This window comes from Octopus bimaculoides, chromosome 4, assembly GCF_001194135.2.
Source record: "Octopus bimaculoides isolate UCB-OBI-ISO-001 chromosome 4, ASM119413v2, whole genome shotgun sequence".
Classification (NCBI taxonomy): Eukaryota; Metazoa; Mollusca; class Cephalopoda; order Octopoda; family Octopodidae; genus Octopus; species Octopus bimaculoides.
The window spans coordinates 57,951,994-57,970,136 of NC_068984.1; the positions used below are offsets into that span (position 1 = coordinate 57,951,994).

The 18,143-nt window shown below is 33.6% G+C and overlaps 1 protein-coding gene across 2 annotated transcripts in view; it reads right to left on the reverse strand.

Annotated features, from left to right (window-relative positions):
- Nucleotides 1-18,143, reverse strand: part of LOC106877352 (sterol carrier protein 2) — a 69,357-nt gene that overhangs the window by 29,939 nt on the left and 21,275 nt on the right. For both annotated transcript variants that reach the window (XM_014926239.2, XM_014926238.2), the window contains exons 4-12: nucleotides 14,458-14,522; nucleotides 12,558-12,621; nucleotides 11,690-11,754; nucleotides 10,091-10,217; nucleotides 8,714-8,777; nucleotides 5,583-5,669; nucleotides 4,750-4,897; nucleotides 2,795-2,846; nucleotides 729-824 (exon numbers count right to left, since the gene is read on the reverse strand). In XM_014926239.2, the coding sequence (XP_014781725.1) occupies nucleotides 729-824; nucleotides 2,795-2,846; nucleotides 4,750-4,897; nucleotides 5,583-5,669; nucleotides 8,714-8,777; nucleotides 10,091-10,217; nucleotides 11,690-11,754; nucleotides 12,558-12,621; nucleotides 14,458-14,522 (768 nt within the window). The remainder of the gene's footprint in view (nucleotides 1-728; nucleotides 825-2,794; nucleotides 2,847-4,749; nucleotides 4,898-5,582; nucleotides 5,670-8,713; nucleotides 8,778-10,090; nucleotides 10,218-11,689; nucleotides 11,755-12,557; nucleotides 12,622-14,457; nucleotides 14,523-18,143) is intronic.

Consider the following 18,143-nt stretch of genomic DNA (forward strand, 5'->3'; position numbering starts at 1 on the left):
ATATATATATATATATATATATATACACACAAACAAATTGAAAACTTATCTATCTAGACATACAATGGTCCTAGTTTGCTGTGATCTAACCAACAAACTTCTTGCCACTATATGCCAAGTCTCACTTAAATACCCAGTCACATTCATAACACCTCAAAATATTACAACACCAACTGAAGAATATTTTCCCTTCCAGCCAGTCCAACATGCATAAAAATAATAGCACCACCAATAACATTATTATCTTCAAACACCAGTAGTGGTGGTAAGTGTAGAAAGGCAACCGTTAGATTCCAACCATGTTCAACATGCCCGTCTGTAATATGGTCACTAACTGTACTTAATGGACAAACAGGAACAAAATGGACTGCAGAAGAAACACAATATGCCTAAATTGCTCTACAGCTCTCCATATGAAAACCCATGCACAACAAATGCACAGTGCTGCATTCAAAAACATGGAAGCATGGGATATGCAGAGTAGTAGATTTGAGGATTATGTCTAGTTTAACGATTTGCTTGATCAGGTGGGGGATGTCTATGCCTGTGAAGTTCCACTTCACAGACATAAAATCCTTTACCCACCTTGTAAATCTTTGCTTACAAAGCCAATAGAGAGAGAAGATTAATCTCACTACAATGCTTTGGGTCCTCCAAGTTATTTTGTAGCATTTTCTATTGTATAACTTCTCTTAATGGTAGACTAAAATAAGGATCTGATTACTTACCAATTTCACAAAGACCCAAAGCTTCATAAGTAATTAGTTCATTGGCTGAGAAACAATCATGGAGCTCTATGACATCTATATCTTGAGGATTAATACCTGAATTACAATTGAAAAACAAACAGAGTTATTATATGCAGAAAGAAACTAGTAACAGAGATGTAAAATGACAAACAATAATGATGATGATGATGACATCACAGAAATAAAATGGATAATAACTAAGACTGCTCATACTAGCTGCTCCAGAGGTTATAGAAAAAATTGAATACACGTGTATAAGGGATGACCACTAGGTGGACATCCAATATGCTAGAAAGAGGTCATCAATGACCCAACCGCAAAGAAAGATAATGTTCTCCAGAAAAATTTTGCAAAATGCCAGAACAGGACAAAATGAGAAATATACAGAATAAAGAATTATCTATGGAGTGCAGATTTTCAGATTTTTTTATATGCTAGGCCACTTGGTTTTAAATTGAATTAATATTCAATTTATCACCCTATCTATATAAATAATAATTTAAATAGTTATGTTCTCCAACCGGCAACATATACTGCAGTGAATTATTCTCTGCAGAATTGTTTCCGGAATTTTGCACACCGGAGCTGAGGCATTTTGAAAAGTAGCCCCAATGTAATTGGTAGAACTATATGCAAGTCTTGTTTCATGAAGACAATTCGTGTATAGTTCTGCAAATTATATTGATTCTAGAACGTCTATGCTGATGAGAACACAGATGTTGTTACGTTAGTAAAACGTTAATGTTCAAAACTGCAGTCCATAGATAATTCTTTATTCTGTATATTTCTCATTTTGTCCTGTTCTGGCGTTTTTCAAAATTTTTCTGGAGAACATTATTGTACATAGTATTCTCATAAATATATATCATATATGTTTAATATATATACATGTATGTTTAATGCGTTTGATTCATAAATCAAGCTATATTAAAAAATAATACTGTGTTAGTTATTGATAAGAAACATAATTGTTCTAGTCTTTATTTGAGAGGACATGGCACAGAGAAACATCACTGTGCTGGATTACAAAACAGCAAAAAAAGGGGCAAATTACTCAATTCAGAGGGCAGCTTGCTATTCCTTCTTTGCAAAGTTAGGAAATGGTATAAAAAAGCTGTGTTTAAACACAGTCTAAGCATTTCTGTTGTGAATGCGTACATTCTGTTCAATAAGTACCACACTACGAAAATTCTGTCAGTGAAAACATTATGAGAGGTAATCTTACGGAAGAAACTGAAAAAGGAAGGTACTCTGAAAAGGGGCAAGTGATTCTGTCATATACTTGTAGAATTGGAAGGAAAGTGTAGAGATATAAGAAAATGAATGTCAAAGATGTTATGATATAATTAGTCAAAATGAAGGGAGTGCAGTAACAGCCAAGAAAGTAAGAAGAGTGAAGATTGTGTGTAATAAGTGTGAAAATAAGCCTGTGCTGTGTCTATCATGCTTTGAAAGATTGCACAGTAAGTTAAGCCGTGAAAACACCTATAGTGTCTCAGGAAATGTTTATTTCATTTTTTAGATAGGAAATAAAGTTTTAAGTTTCTGGTCACACTGCATACTTTTTAATTACAAAGAAATTTAGTGCACCTGATCACTGTATACAATAAGTTCAATATATTATATAAATGTAATTGTTTTTTGCCTTTTCACAATATTTCATTATCAGGCTTTAATATTTTAGCAATCATGTTATTTGAATATCCTTGAAACCATGTCAAAGATACAAAATAAAATATTTTCTCAAATCATGAAAATGTACCACCGGTGGTGCATATGGCGGTTGTGTGAAATTTGCTATGAACCACTGGTGGTACATGTGGCAGTTAACGTTAATATTATGTCATTGCATCTACATTTACTAAAAAATATCCAAAACTAAACCCATACATGTATCTTGTAGCTTTTATCGTAGGATATAACTATAATATACTATACAATTTATTGAGAAGAGTAAAGTATTAGTTTAAAAGTAGGATGTCATTCTTGACATTTAATGAAATACATAGAAAACATCATTTGAGTAAAAAAATAAAGCAACAGACCTGTCTTCTGGTAAAGTCTTTCAGCTGCAATTTTGGTTAATTGAAAACCAACCTAAAAATGTTCAATAAAAATGATAAATGTGTAAAAAAAAAAAAAAAAAACCTAAAAAAAAACCTCAACCCCTACTCGAGCAATAATGAAAAAAAAACGAAAAGAAATACAGAGTAGTTATCAAATGTAAAATAAAACAGTGCAAAACTATTTACTAAATACTAGCATTACTGTATTTTGTATTTCTTCTTTATTGCAACTAGAAATTAGAATTTAACGGGGGGGGGGGGGGATTAAAAAAAAATCAACATTTTTCATTGTTAATATGTAGAACTCTAAGTAAATGCCAACAGAACCTAGGCCAGAATATTCAGCACCGATGACATTGGAGACCAACTTTGACAGCCATGAAAGAAAGTAAAACTTCCATCCAAAAGTACTTTCTGAAGTAAAAGAGAATACAATTGTGACTCTGAAGAACTGCACCAATGTAAGGAGTTTGTAGTATTGTTGTAACTGATATATTAACAGAAGTCACAACCACTTCTCTTGGACAGTATATATAATTTATGTAGAGATAAGCAAATATTAAATAAATTTCATCCTGTGTAGAGTATTGGTCAAATGCCAGTCACTTTCTAGCAGTTGATCCCATCACAGCAAGCTATCAGTTTTATTGTTGCTTATAATAGTGAACTATATTACACAGTGGTACCTATTTATAACTAAGCAGAATGAACTGTAATAAGTTGAATGCTCTATGTTCATAACATAAATAGATACAGCAACATATGAATTGCTGAATCTTTCAGCACAGTTGAACTGGTTGTGCACAACTTTCAGTTTAAAAGCAAAGAGCTGATTTCAAAGTGACCCTCATTCACCTTTATCACAAAAATATAGAATATTGTAAGATTTTGTAGACATATCAGTATCACTTGACATCCCAATACAAAGCAATTTGATTATTTAAATATGATAGAGAGTTACAAAAACATGTAAAAGAACATTAGGATCAGACCAAGGCTTCATAAATAAATCATATACAATATCTTGTGGAAAAGAATGGCATTATAACTGGGATTGAAATTGTCTTAATTAGAATGAAAACAAGTAGTTTCAGTCTATAACTATACAGACTGTTGATAAATAAAATGACAACACTAAAAACTCAAATTCATATTAATAGTCTGGTGTATCTAGGAGCATAATAGTTTAATTTCTTTTCTAACTCTTACAGATTCCGTTATGAGAACAAAATCATCAGTGTATAGTAGTTCCCAAGAGATGTTGGTCTTAAATTCTTGTTATGGCTTGGAGGATGTGAATAGGAGGAGAAATGATAACCAAGCCCTGGTGAACACTACTTGTACACTAAATTTGTTACTGACTTCATGGTTTACTCTTACCTTACTGACAGCACCCCTGTACAGTTTTCACAAGCTATTCATCTATCCTTAGTTTCCTTGGAGGCCACCATACCGCAGAACACGATGCTCTGTTGAAAGCTTTCTCCAGGTCAATGAATTCCAAGTACAAAAGTTTATTCTTAGCTAAATACTTCTGACAAAGATAGTATCAGTAGTACTTCTACCCTGCACAAACAGAGTTATACTAGATGAAACTATATTTCATCAAGTCTAATTCTATTCTTAATTAATTGGGTTACAATTATATTACTTTCATGATTTGGTCCAGCAATTTGATACCTCTGTAATTGCTTCTGTCTAAGGCATCTCATTTACCCTTGTAGTAACTGACTATAATGCTTCTACACCAGTCATGTACATAGTATTCTCATAAATATATATCATATATGTTTAATATATACACATATATGTTTAATGTGTTTGATTCATAAATCAAGCTATATTAAAAAATAATACTCTGTTAGTTATTGATAAGAAACATAATTGTTCTAGATTTTATTTGACAGGAAACAAATAAATAAAATTAAAATTACCAAATTTATGCTATCAGTGTTAAATGTTGAAGACTGATCAGTGGACATTTCCATTCCTAATATTTTTACAGCTTGTGACATTAAGTTATGCTTTCGAACAAATTTTTCACTGGCAAGTACAACTGCAGCACTTCCATCAGATGTTGGACTAAAATAAATTTAAAAAATAAAAAAGAAACTTTAGTGTAGCATAATGTTTCTGGAATAATTTCTCCCCAAAATACCATGGTCTGTAATACCAAAGACTTTATTAACTCTACCCAACAACATCTACAGAGTTTTGGGGAGTTCACAAAAGAACATAAGTACACGGTAAGGTTAATTCGTTAGCAGATTTCTTTACTTGTTGTTGGTGTTATTTAGGAGATTTCACCTCTTTGCTTTGGGAAGGTGGATGTTATCAGTCAAGCCTGTCATGGTATTGTTTGTACACAAATTTGTTTATCTTATCCTTTACTGCTCACAAAAAGGATGTAGGTAGATGTAAGGGCCAGCTGGTCAGCAGATTTCTTTCTAGAAGTTAATTGATTACTATTTGGAAATTTTAACCTTTGTGCTTTAGGGAGGTTAAGTTAGTGGACTGATGATGAGAAAGCATTATTGGCTAACTACTTTTTTTATAGGACTTTTTCCTGTCCTAATTTCAGTGTGACCATTTTAGTAGCCTCACTATCTAAAATGACATCTTTGTTTCAGACAGTTAGTACTAAATAAGCAAAAAAAAAAAAAGTGTTTAAGTAACATTGTTATTCTATTAGAACATTTATATAGAATGCAAAATAATGTTACTTAAATTTAAAGGAGATTACAAAGAACTCTGAAAGACGACTTACCAGCACTGTAATTTAGTCAAAGGAAAATGAATTTCTTTAGATGAAAGTATTTCTTCATAAGTATAAGGATCTTGGAACTGAGAATAACTAAAAAATTAAAACAAACATAAATAAAAATAAGACACTAGAAAAGAAAAAAGACTAACATTTACCTTTTCTCCACATGAACAACATTTCACATGAAGAACACTGATTTACAAATGTTAGTAACTAAACATAAATATTTCTACGATAGCCTCGGGCCAACCAAAGCCTTGTGAGTGGATTTGATAGACGGAAAATGAAAGAAGCCCGTCGTATATATGTATATGTTTGTGTGTCTGTGTTTGTTCCTCTCACCATCGCTTGACAGCTGATGTTGGTGTGTTTACATACTCGTAACCTAGCGGTTCAGCAAAAGAGACTGATAGAATAAGTACTAGGCTTACAAGGAATAAGCCTTGGGGGTCGATTTATTCAATTAGAAGGGGGTGCTCCAGCATGGTTGCAGTCAAATGACTAGGAAAATTAGAACTTAGAACATTACAGATTTTTGCTTAAACTTTACAACCTCTATGTCAAAGAGACAAGTATTTTCATAATTTTTATTATTCTTTTCATACATAATAAAAATTAGGATTTGTTTAATTACCTAACATGTAAACCATTTTTTAAAAAGTGAAGTTATTGGTAAAATATGAAATGTAAAATAACTTCAGATTACAATTATTGATTTCTTTAAAATGTTAAATCTGATCAAAATCTCAATAGATTAATTTTTGTAGAAGAGGTGTATAGTCAAATGAATTGGCACCAGTATGTAACTGATAGTTATTTTATCAACCCTAGAAGATGGAAAGTAATGTTGACTTGATGGAAATTGAAATCAAAAATGTAGAGAAATGAAAATAAATTTTGAAACATATTTAGTTTAATACTTGATCATTTTTATCACCTTGCTAGCATTGTTTTAGTTTAATAGTAAGCTTTTTAAAAGTGTTATTCTAAATTATGCTTTAACCCACTAATAAAAGTTGCCCATATATTAATTTCAAAACTTCTTGATGTAAAATGTATAAGAATGTATAAAAAAAGATAACATAAAAATACATGCACATTTTGTAGCTGAATTAAGTAATATTAAATCAAAATTTAAATAATATTTCTTGTCAAACTTAATTTAGATTAATAGATAGTAGTCTTCATTTTGCTGCTTAAATTTAATTGCTCTAAAATTCTACATTCACAAGCAATAATAAAACTATAAATCCACAATATTGATTTCTTACATAGGGAAAGGCTAGCTGTTTGGAGGGCAGGAAGAAGGGAACAGTTGATAATAATAACCCAGTACTACACTGGGACTGTATCTAATCAACCTGAGGGATGAAGTCAACTTTGGTGGCATCTGATGTCAGAAGGGAAAGGGCCATAGCTAAATATTGCATAGTACTTTGTTACTTCAACAATTTTGACAATCAATTGCTTGTGTGTTTTTCTGTCTGTGAACTTTATATAAATATATATTTCTATGATAGCCTTGAGCCAGCCAAAGCCTTGTAAGTGGATTTGGCAGACGGAAAATGAAAGAAGCCCATTGTATGCTTGGTAGAGAAGATAGTAGAATACAAGGGAATTAATTTGATAATCTTAAAAAAGTGTTTTTTTAAAATTTTGACTTACTACTATTCATTTAATTTTGTAAATCATATACTTCTGTAAATTGGTATTCTAACCGATTTTGGAAAAGTGATGTACTGAAAGAACATATTAAGTGATCTTTTTAAAATCCAGAAGAAAATATATGAAAATTTTATGATTATGAAGAAATTAAATCTAAAGTGTCTGACAGAATGAGAAACCTAAAAGTAATAGATTATGCCAAAATCATAATAATTTCCATTCACATGTTAACAATTGATAAAGTACAACATATAAGGGATATTAATGTTACTTTCAGAAATAGTTTTCTGTTATGCCACTGATATAAAGGTTGACAAGGTATCCAATAAATTCATATTGTAGACCATTTAGACACATTTTAGCTACTCCACAATAGATATAATTTGTAGCTGACCTTGAAACATTCTTGGCATGAAGGTATTCAACCACATCTGGCATGCAAATCTCCTGGTAAAGCTGTTTCCTATGGACTCCAACCATGTCACATTTCTCAGACTAGCGGCTTCTTGTTAGATCATACTATCGCATCGTGTGTTGATGGAATTTGTTGTAACTTACACTCAACTTTGCAGTACTTCAAGGTTTGGTTTTGACCCTCCCTCATACTCTGTCTCCTATACATCAAGGATCTACGTATCATCTCCTTTGTCCACTCATACATGGATGATACCACTTTTCATTCTTCCACAACTTCAGCACCCAAACATCATCCACATGCAACCTAGACATCTAACATCAATCCTGCACTGATTCCATAAACAGAAACCTTGAAAGCACCTTCCAATGGAATGATGCCAGTCTTATCTCCGTCAGCAAAAACATGCTCATTACACATATCAAGAAAATATTAATGCCCCCCCCCCCCACACACACAGCATAAACAGCATGCAACTAGAAGTCAAGGTTGGAAAATATTTCATTCTCCCATCTACTACTAACCTTCTATGAAGGTCATGTGAGATCCATTTTGGAGTACTGCTCTCACATTTGGGATGGTGCTGCTGTTCCACACACACATACATACATTCCCAATGTGTGTACAAAGAAAGGTTGCTTGTTTCCTCGGAATAAAGTAACTTAACAACATAGTACAACCCCTAGCACATCTCTTCTCTCTGATCCTCAGAGATCGCTGGTCTAATGCTAACTCTGCTCTGGGACTTCTGACTCATTTTCCCATACATTTGGCCCATACTAACTTTTACATCTAGTTCTTCCTCCCCAGAATGTGGAACCTCTGGAATTCTCACTCTGCATGTATTTTCCCTGTATCTGTTCAAGTTAAACTTGAAATGTGTGGATATCACAGGACTAGGAGAGCATGCAAAAGTCACTGGCAAAGTACTTTCTTGTAGACCAATTTAATAAAAAGAAAAGCTTTCCATACATGCAAGTTTTAGGGGAGAAAGAAAGAAGGTTTCTGATTTTATTTCTAGATTTTGTTAAGGTCAATTTACAATTCAACTTACGGATTATTGACAGAATGTTTGTGGTTTTTCCATGCAACTTTAGCAAAATGATGTTTTGTAGTTCCTAAAAGTACAAACAATGAATAACAAAACATTTTAAGTGTCTTTAAAATAATGAAATATGTTGTGTACAACTTTCTTATTAAAAGAAATAATTATTGGATGAGAAAAGAATTTATGAAGAAATGAAATAGGGAGAGAAGAATTAAATTTAATAATCGTGTTGTTAGATGTACAATGGATAAGTGGTGAAGATGTAGATCAAGAGGTCAAACTTCATACACAACAGATAAAGCAATGTAACATTTTATTTACACAATTTGCATTAGTTAACCTAAGTTGAAGTAGGTTCCGCTTGATAGTGGAACTGAAAATGTGCATGAGTGTGAAGGTGTGCGGTCAAGTATTTAAGGTAGAAAGCTCATGATTGTGAAATTGTGGCTTTGAGTCCTGGACTTGATGATGCATTGTGTTATTAAACATGGTTTTTTTAAATTCATGTTGCAGTAGACTGCTCAGATAAAATGAGTACCAGCCAAGTGCTAGTGTAACACTCTTTCTCTTCTGTTGTCCCAAACTTGAAGTTCTACTGGGTTAATGGTAGGAAGCAACAAAACAATGCCTATGTCTGCTTACAACTACATAGGAACCTAAAACAATTAGCAAGCACATGGTAGATGCTACCAAGTCATACAGGAGACAATGATTTATGTTTTTACAAGTGCAAAACATTGCTTCATTAATTATTGCAGTTTTTTCAGAACCTCCCAACAAATAGAATTTCAAATATCTGCTCAAATCGATTATTTAAACAAGATACAATATCCTTCTTTGTTAGGTCTTTTTTTATTTTTTAGCAGTAAAATACATGTTCTACTTGCATTTCATATGCTAATCATCATAACACATGCTTTTATGTTAGATGTAAAACCTTAAGAAGAAAAAAAAAAGGTGGTAGTAGTATAGTTAAACAAATTAATACTAAAACAAAAATTACAATCAATTTCATGCCAGCATTCTACTTGACATATCATTTTAAGATCTACAGCAACTAAGTATATTAGATTCACTCTCAAATCTAAGTGTAGTTTAAAATAAAATATGAAGGAAAGTAGACAAAATTATTTATTATAAAAAAAGTTTAGTTACATTTGAGCAGGTAAAAACCTATGATATTGGCTCTCTCTCTCTCTCCATATATATGAAGAGAACTAGCACTCATTTCTCTCACCTTGGCAATTCTAAAATTGAATATAAAGATTATTTTCCCTCTTGTAGTAATACTCAGATGTCAAGAAGATATTAACCTAGCCATACAACAAATCAATATTCTTAAATTGATAAAAAGTTATTAATAAATATTGAATAGTTAATCACCATATTTTTCCATGTGTTCCCTTCCAGCATTTCCAAACATCTGTACAGTAATTGGAGATGCCTCAATACCTCTCATTTCAGCCATGGAATTAACATGATTTTCAAGAGGGTTGGCACGATCATTAAACTAGAATAGAAAGAAGTATACGAACCTCAATATAAACCGAATTCCATGATTTTTCATCCATTACAATTTTATTTTCTTCATTAAAAGAATATTAGAATATCTTTGTGTAATATGTGTTTAATGCTTTTATGAACTACAGAACTAATATAAATTTAAGTATGGTTACAGAATCATATGTATTTAAAATAAAATTTTTTGGCATTTAAAAGATAGGTATGCAAAAGAGAAGTCCACTGAAATTAGAACCCAATATGAAAAAAACAGCTTGAGATTAACTCAAGCATAGTATCACATATGTAATATCTGGAAGCAAGTGTTCTATAATAATAAACTGATACAGTGGATACAGCATGAAATATCAGTTGGGTTAATAGTGTTAAAGACAATATATTTGATCCAACTTGCCAATCCATTTTAAATTACTGACAATTAAATAGAAAGTAAATATATGCAAAAATATAATACCCCAGCATGACAAGCACAAATTGTATGCACACTCTTCAATCATTGTAGGACTAGTCTGTAGAATAGCCTCTCTCTATTTCTATCTTTTATTAATTTTTGTGATGGGATAAACTAGTTTCAAAACTATTGGCTTATTTTAGCATAATTTTCTCTAAAATTACAGTTGTCTTTTGTGTATGAATTTTTCAATATTCTAGACAGTATCTGCTGTAACAATAAGCATAAGTTCTAAGATACTCAATGAATATAGCTTCAAAAACAGAACAAGGTATTGTAGATTAATATTTAGAGAATACAGAACCAGCATGTTCATGACTACATTTTTCAAAAAACTTTTTAATAAATTTTGTTTTTGTATTTATGTTTGCAAGAGTCTTGATGTGACCTCATGTTTAAACAAATTTTGCTGTCTCTCAGGAGGGCTATTATGCCAATAATAAACACACACACACTGGTTTATTTTTACTTCATTATTTGTTAATTACTATTTAACCAATTTGCTTGTCATTGAAGAGATTGCAAAGTAAAAACATGTTTTTATTTTCTTCTAAAGTATGCAGAACAATTTTTGAATGAAAGATATAAATGAATTCAACCAAATTTAACCTATATATTTGGTATAATATTGCAAAAAGCTAATTTAAAACACTAGTGTCATCTAAACCATTTCTTGTTACACTTTTGAAAAGGCTCTACTGAAGTCCAAGTCGTAACAATAGATTCTGTTTAAGCTGTTAGATTGGTAATAGGCAAAGAAAAAGGAGAAAAAATAGGGATGTACTGTCTAATTCACTAGTGAACAGTAAATTTAAAACATCAAATTTCCGGAGAGAGAAAGTTATTGAATTAACTATGTTTTATAAATTTTTTTTTAAAGAGCATTTCTTAAATCAATTTTATTCCATCTCAGAAATTTTTACATCTTTAAACTCACAATTTCTTTCTTTCTTTTTTTTTCATTTTAATGAATTTACAGATGTTATTTCAAGATAGAAGTAAAATCTTACATGAGAAGATAAAGAACCACTGGCCATCTTTTCAAATCCAAGAGCCAACACACAATCAGCTAGACCTAAAAATTAATAATAAAATAAATGTTTCTTTCTTTTCCTCTTTTTTGAAATATATTTTATTTTTTGATCAATATTTATCTAATGAAAGTCAAACATATATGCAGGCCAACATTTATAGTATCCATGTAAATTGCTTGACTTTGTAGAAATAAAAATTCTCATCAGATGAACCTGTTTGAAGAAACACAGCTCCTGGTTGTCTTCTCAAAGCTTATAGAAAAGAATATATTTTCACAAAGTCCTTCAATTCACAAAGAGAGAGTATATCTCTGGTTTCAACAATATTAATTGGTAATAAGAAAAATCTTTCCTTGGATAAAAACAGTCTATTACAAGTATTCTAGTTTCTCTAGAGGCAGGACTGAACTGAGCACCGAAAGCTAACAAACAAGTTATCATTTTTGTAGAGCTGCTGCAGTTTACAAAAGTAACTCACATCATGTCATAAGCATTTAGATCTAGGCTGTTATCTACAGTGGTGCACTATTGTTATTGTTTAGCTACAGGCTAATCCTGTTTGAGTGGACTTAGGCTCAAACAAGTTCCAATTATAATTACACCATCTTTTTAGGGATATGTAGGAGCACATTATCAAATGCATCTTTGTTAATTTAAAGGAGATTAGGCTGCTATTTATCACAAGTAGAGCAACCATCTGAAGGATCATTCATTGAAATAGCTCACTTACGAGAGTGTTAGGTACAAGTAACAAACAGTATTTCTTCTGTTTCCTCTACATAGAGTTAGACAAAATACTGTGAGAAAGATAATGAATTATAGAAATCTTAATTAGCCTACTTACCACCTTCAATGAGTTGTTTGCCCAGCATTAATGCTGTAGAACCAGTGGAACAGTTGTTGTTCACCTATCAATTCATTGAAAGAAAAGCATAATTATGAACATGCATTTGATAAATAACAACTATAAAGTGACAATACCGGTCATTGTGTAATGGGTGTTTGGCACAACGCATACATTATTACATAATTTTGCTTATCTAAAATAAGAAAGGCTTTCCTTCTTCCTTGCAGTATAAAATTTGGTCCAGTCTTTGAATTATTCCTAAATTATCTAGCAAGGTAAACAGACATATGTATTGATAGAAAAACAATAAATATGAGAGATGTGAACCCTCCAATCTCTGAACAAGCAGATCAATTCTTTGTTTACTGAGTTATTTTTAAGAGAAAGTATGAAAGAATACAATAGAACAAATATAGATTAGTATTAAAAGTAGAGAGAAAATAAAGACAATTTAAAGACAAACATGGTATTTTTTAGTAGTCAGTATATGTAGTGATGTGAGACTTTTAATTCAAGATTTACTAAAATCTCCATAATATTTTGAAAGAGCATTACATTTGCATTACAAAGTGGTTCTTTATAAAAATTTAAAAATTTTGAGTTGAAGATATGGAATAAAATGTTCCGTTATTTTTGAAACATTACCTGAGAATTAGGATTTTCCAATGTGTTTCTTTCTCATGATATATTAAATATAGTATTAATTAACACAATTTTATAATGGTAAATATTTTCTGAAAATTTTTCAATATTTTATCTTTAAAATTGAACCATTTTTTTTGCTTAGGTTAATTTTTGTTATAACCGAATATGAATTTTCTATTATCTATATTTTGTAATAATTAGAATGGTGTTTGCCATATTTGCAACTCAAAAGTATGGCATTCACTTCAGAATCAGAAAGTATTCCAGCTATGAACAGTTACTGGTTCTTTATTAAGTATGTGTGCAAACCAGAGATTATTAGCAGCTACCACACATATATAAACATTTTAGACAGCACAAAAATAAGACAAACTTTCACCCACATACACATTATAAATACCAGCAAACTGACATGTATCCTGTTACCGACTCATTTACCACTACTAAAACACTTTAATGCTTCTCCAAGTTTCCAAACTAAATACATCTGTCAAAGTTCACCTGATACAATTACTTCTCATATGATTCTTGTTATGTCTGACTCTGTAAATATTGTACCTAACATTTCACCCAATTCATATTTCAAAACTATAACCACCTTGATACCCCAAACTCAGCTGTAGATGAACCACTTCAGTCTAGGAAGGCATGTAAAGATTATGAATCACCTTTAGATAAAAGCTGGTTCTACAAGATCTTTAGGCAGAGGGCTGTAATATTTTTTAAACAAGTGCAATGTATTTATTCAGGTTAATAAGTGGGTCTTTACATAACCATTCATACTCCTAGAAAAAGATGTCAAATGATACATTGGATAATATAGTCTAAGATAAAAAAGATAAGATAATCATGCAAAGAATGCTTCTGATTACACTGTAAAGGTCAAGCAACTGAGAAGCAAATCTGTGGTACTGAGCAGAATATTTGCTATAACGATATTTCTGCTTCAGCAACTCAGCACTAAATCTGTCTAAAATGTAATGGAAAATAGGTCAGTTTCAAAACATTGATATCCAGGTCAGAAAATCAAAGTTTGAAGGGAATAGTAGTCATTTCCTTTGATTTGTAGACAGAAGCAAATAGGAAATAACACTTACTGATCAAAGACAAAAAAAACAAAAAACAAAAAATTGCTACATGTGTTATGGGTCTTCTACATCAGGGCAAAACCAGGGCCAAACAACAACAAACTATTTTTCAAAACAGTATTTTATCACACAGAACAATGGTCCCAAATAGCAAAATGGCCTACATTATAGATCGGTATACCAGTTAATCCTAACTTGTAGACTGCTTTCTGACCACATGTAGAATCGCCTGGAAAGGGAAATATAATAGAAACAATAAATTTAAATCAAATATTAAATAATAGAATTTTGCAGTCATAAATTTAAAAAAACCAAAAAAACAAAACAAAGCTGAAACATTTTCCTTTTAATTCATATACAATTAATATCAATTTGATTTCCTCATGTTTTGTCTTTGGTCAGCCTCTCTCAGTTCCGATAACCACTTGCTTCTCCCAACATGATGACATTACCTCCACTCCCTCCACCCCACCCTATATAAATTAGCTCCATTCATATTCCCCCGACCTCATATTTTAATATCTTGCCACATGAAGTAGAAGTCGAAGAAGGCGTTCAGATAAGCAACTTTGTTTCCAACCTAGCACACATTTAAAAAACTCTTTTTACAGTGCAAATTATAATTACTTTATTATTTCATTGTCTATCTACTCACAGTTATGTCTTCCATGCTGTATGTTAGACAAAAATTTAGATCCCGATGTTCAATCCAACTCTCCCTCCTTCTCCATCTTTCACACTCATTTATTATTATTGTTATTCATTCATTCATCTAATTTTGCCACAGTTTGGCTGACCAAATACTGTTGGTTATAAGCTCTAGTTAAGAATGGAAATTTCCAATTTTATCTCATTATTATTATTATTGTTATTGTTTCACACCAGCAGCCAGAGTGTTTGCTGTTTCGTGGTGTGCCCACCCATCACACCACCTATACCGGAAGTTTTATCCTCTGGCCTCTATTGGATGTCTTTCCCCTGAACACTTCCAATAGCTTAAATGCTCCCCCATCCCTACTTAATGTTTATCTCCTATGGAATGTAGTGATTATGTAGTGCATAAAATAATGGTGTAGTGTAAGCAGGTTGAAGGCTATTGTATATTTATGAGCTCTGCCAAATGTGAGCTTTCTTTTCAGATGCCTGATGCTGCAGTCCCCCATCCCAGGGTCTTGCAGGCCCACACCTTCCACACCCTCAGTGTTGGCACATTGAAAGGTAGGTCTGGTGAGATTGTTGAGATGCTTGAACAGAGATGTGTGGATTTGTGCTGCATCCAACTAATAAGGTGGAGAGGAAGTTCTGCTAGGTTCTTCACAGACAAAGAACATAGGTATAAGATTTTCCTGGTAGGGAACACTGATGGGATTGGAGTTATAGGTATACTTCTTGCGGAGAAATGGTTTGATAAGATAATCGAGGTAGTCAATATCTGTGATAGAATACTTCAGCTTAGATGAGTGCCGCAACATGGATTAGCAACCATCATCTCAGCTTATGCCCCTCAGCCAGGGCTATCTGATGAACAGAAAGACCGATTTTATGACAGCCTCTTGTAGACTACCTCATTGATGAATGACAGGGACTGTCCCATTGTGGCTGGCGACTTCAATGGGCATGTTGGACAACATGCTGGGAGTTTCCATAGTATACATGGTGGCTATGGATTTGGTTCCCGCAATGAGGAGGGAACTAGGCTGCTGGAGTTCTGTGATGCAAATGATCTTAGGGTCTGTAATACTAACTTCAGGAAACCTGCCAGTCTGGTGGACACACTAGTCAGACTGACTACATTCTTGCCAGGAAACGGGAAAGATGGCTACTTATAAATGCCAAAACCTTCCCAGGTGAAGAGTGCACCCTACAACATATGTTATTAGTCAGTGACTTCAGGATCAGGGCTAAATGGATGCCCAGAAGATGATCAGCATGGAAAAGAGGGGTCTGGAAGCTTAAGGATCATGTGAATGGACAGAGATTTAGAAACGTATTACTCGAAGCTTTTGATGAAAAGGAGGAGGATATAGCATCATAAAATGTGAAAGACAACTGGAGGTTCCAATGGGACAACATGTTGAGGGCTACTGAGCAGATCTGTGGATGGTACAAAGTCCCCTCTTGACCTAAGGTAACATGGTGGTGGAACAATGTAGTTGACAGGGGCATTAGGGAAAAGAAACAGGCATGGAAGGACTGGAAGAATGGTGGTAGCAGGGAACTGTATCAGATCGCCAGAAGGGAAGCTAGGAGACAGGTATATTTAGCCAGAGGGGAAGCATAATAACAGAAAATTTGCCAATGTTATGTATCGTGAGGACCAAAGACTTGAAGTGGTTCATGCTGCAAAACAGTATGTGAGAGAGAATCATGATGTCATAAGAGAGAAATGCGTCCACATGGATGATGGCTCACTTACATTTAATGAGGCTGCAAAGAGAGAGACTTGGAGATGTCACTATAAAAGGTTGCTAAATGAAGAGAATGAATGGGAGAAAGAGAGTCTGCCAAATGTTGACCCAATAGAGGGACCAGCTATGTGAATTGACAGTACCTTGGTAGATAAAGTAATTAAGGGTATAATAGACAGGGAAAGCCCCTGGCCCATCAGGAATCACTGCAGAAATGCTTAAAATATCTGGCGGTGTCAGCTATAGTCTAGTCACCCGTACAGTTAATCAGGTGATACATGAAGGAGTCATACCCAATGACTAGTGTGGCAACACCATAGTCAACTGCTACAAAGGTAAAGGTGACGCATGGGATACGAATAATTACGGAGGTATCAAATTGTTGGATCAGGTAATGACGGTCACAGCTCAACTAATTAGGGAGAGAGTCAGTCTAGATGAGATGCAGTTTGGGTTCATGCCAGGGAAAAGCACCACTGATGCTATATTTCTGGTAAGACAGCTGCAGGAGAAACATCTAGCCAAAGATAAACCTCTGTACTTGGCTTTCGTTGACATGGAGAAAGCCTTTTACAAGGTCCTCTGATCCTTTATCTGGTGGTCAATGCAGAAACTAAGGATAGATCAGTGGTTAGTGAGAGCTGTACAAGCCATGTACAGGGATGCTGTCAGTAACATGAGGGTTGGCAACGAGTATAGTGAAGAATTCAGGGTAGGAGTAGGGGTACACTAAGGATCAGTTCTCAGCCCCCTCTTATTCATAGTCCTCCAGGCAATAACAGAAGAATTCAAAACAGGATGCCCCTGGGAACTCCTCTATGCTGATAACCTTGCTCCAATAGCTGAGTCAATATCTGAACTAGAGTAGAAGTTTCAGGTGTGGAAGCAAGGTTTAAAATCAAACCAAAAAAGTCTTAGTAAGTAGGAATGCAAACAAATCACAAATCCCTTCAGGTAGGTGACCCTGCTTGATCTGTAGAAAAGGTGTAGGTAGAAACTCCATAAGATGTACCCAGTGTAAGCTATGGACACATAAGAGGTGCAGCAATACCAGAGGAAGGCTAACTGGGAAGATAGCTTTTGTGTGTGGCAGATGCACAGGGGCAATAAATACTGAAAATGTGCAGAAAACAGCTTCCATCACATGCCAGGGGGGAAAACTAGAAGTAGTTGACTAAGTCAGCAGCAGGAGTGGATACTCTGACTGTGTAGCTGCTAGAATAAGAATAGCCTGGGCAAAGTTCAGAGAGCTCCTACTGCTACTGGTAACAAAGCACTTCGTGCTCAGAGTGAAAAGTAGACTGTAGGATGCATGTGTGTGAACAGCCATGCCACACGGCAGTGAAACATGGGCTGTGACTGCTGTGGACATGCGTAAGCTTGCAAGAAATGAAGCTAACATGCTCCACTGGATGTGTAATGTTAGTGTGCATACGTGACAG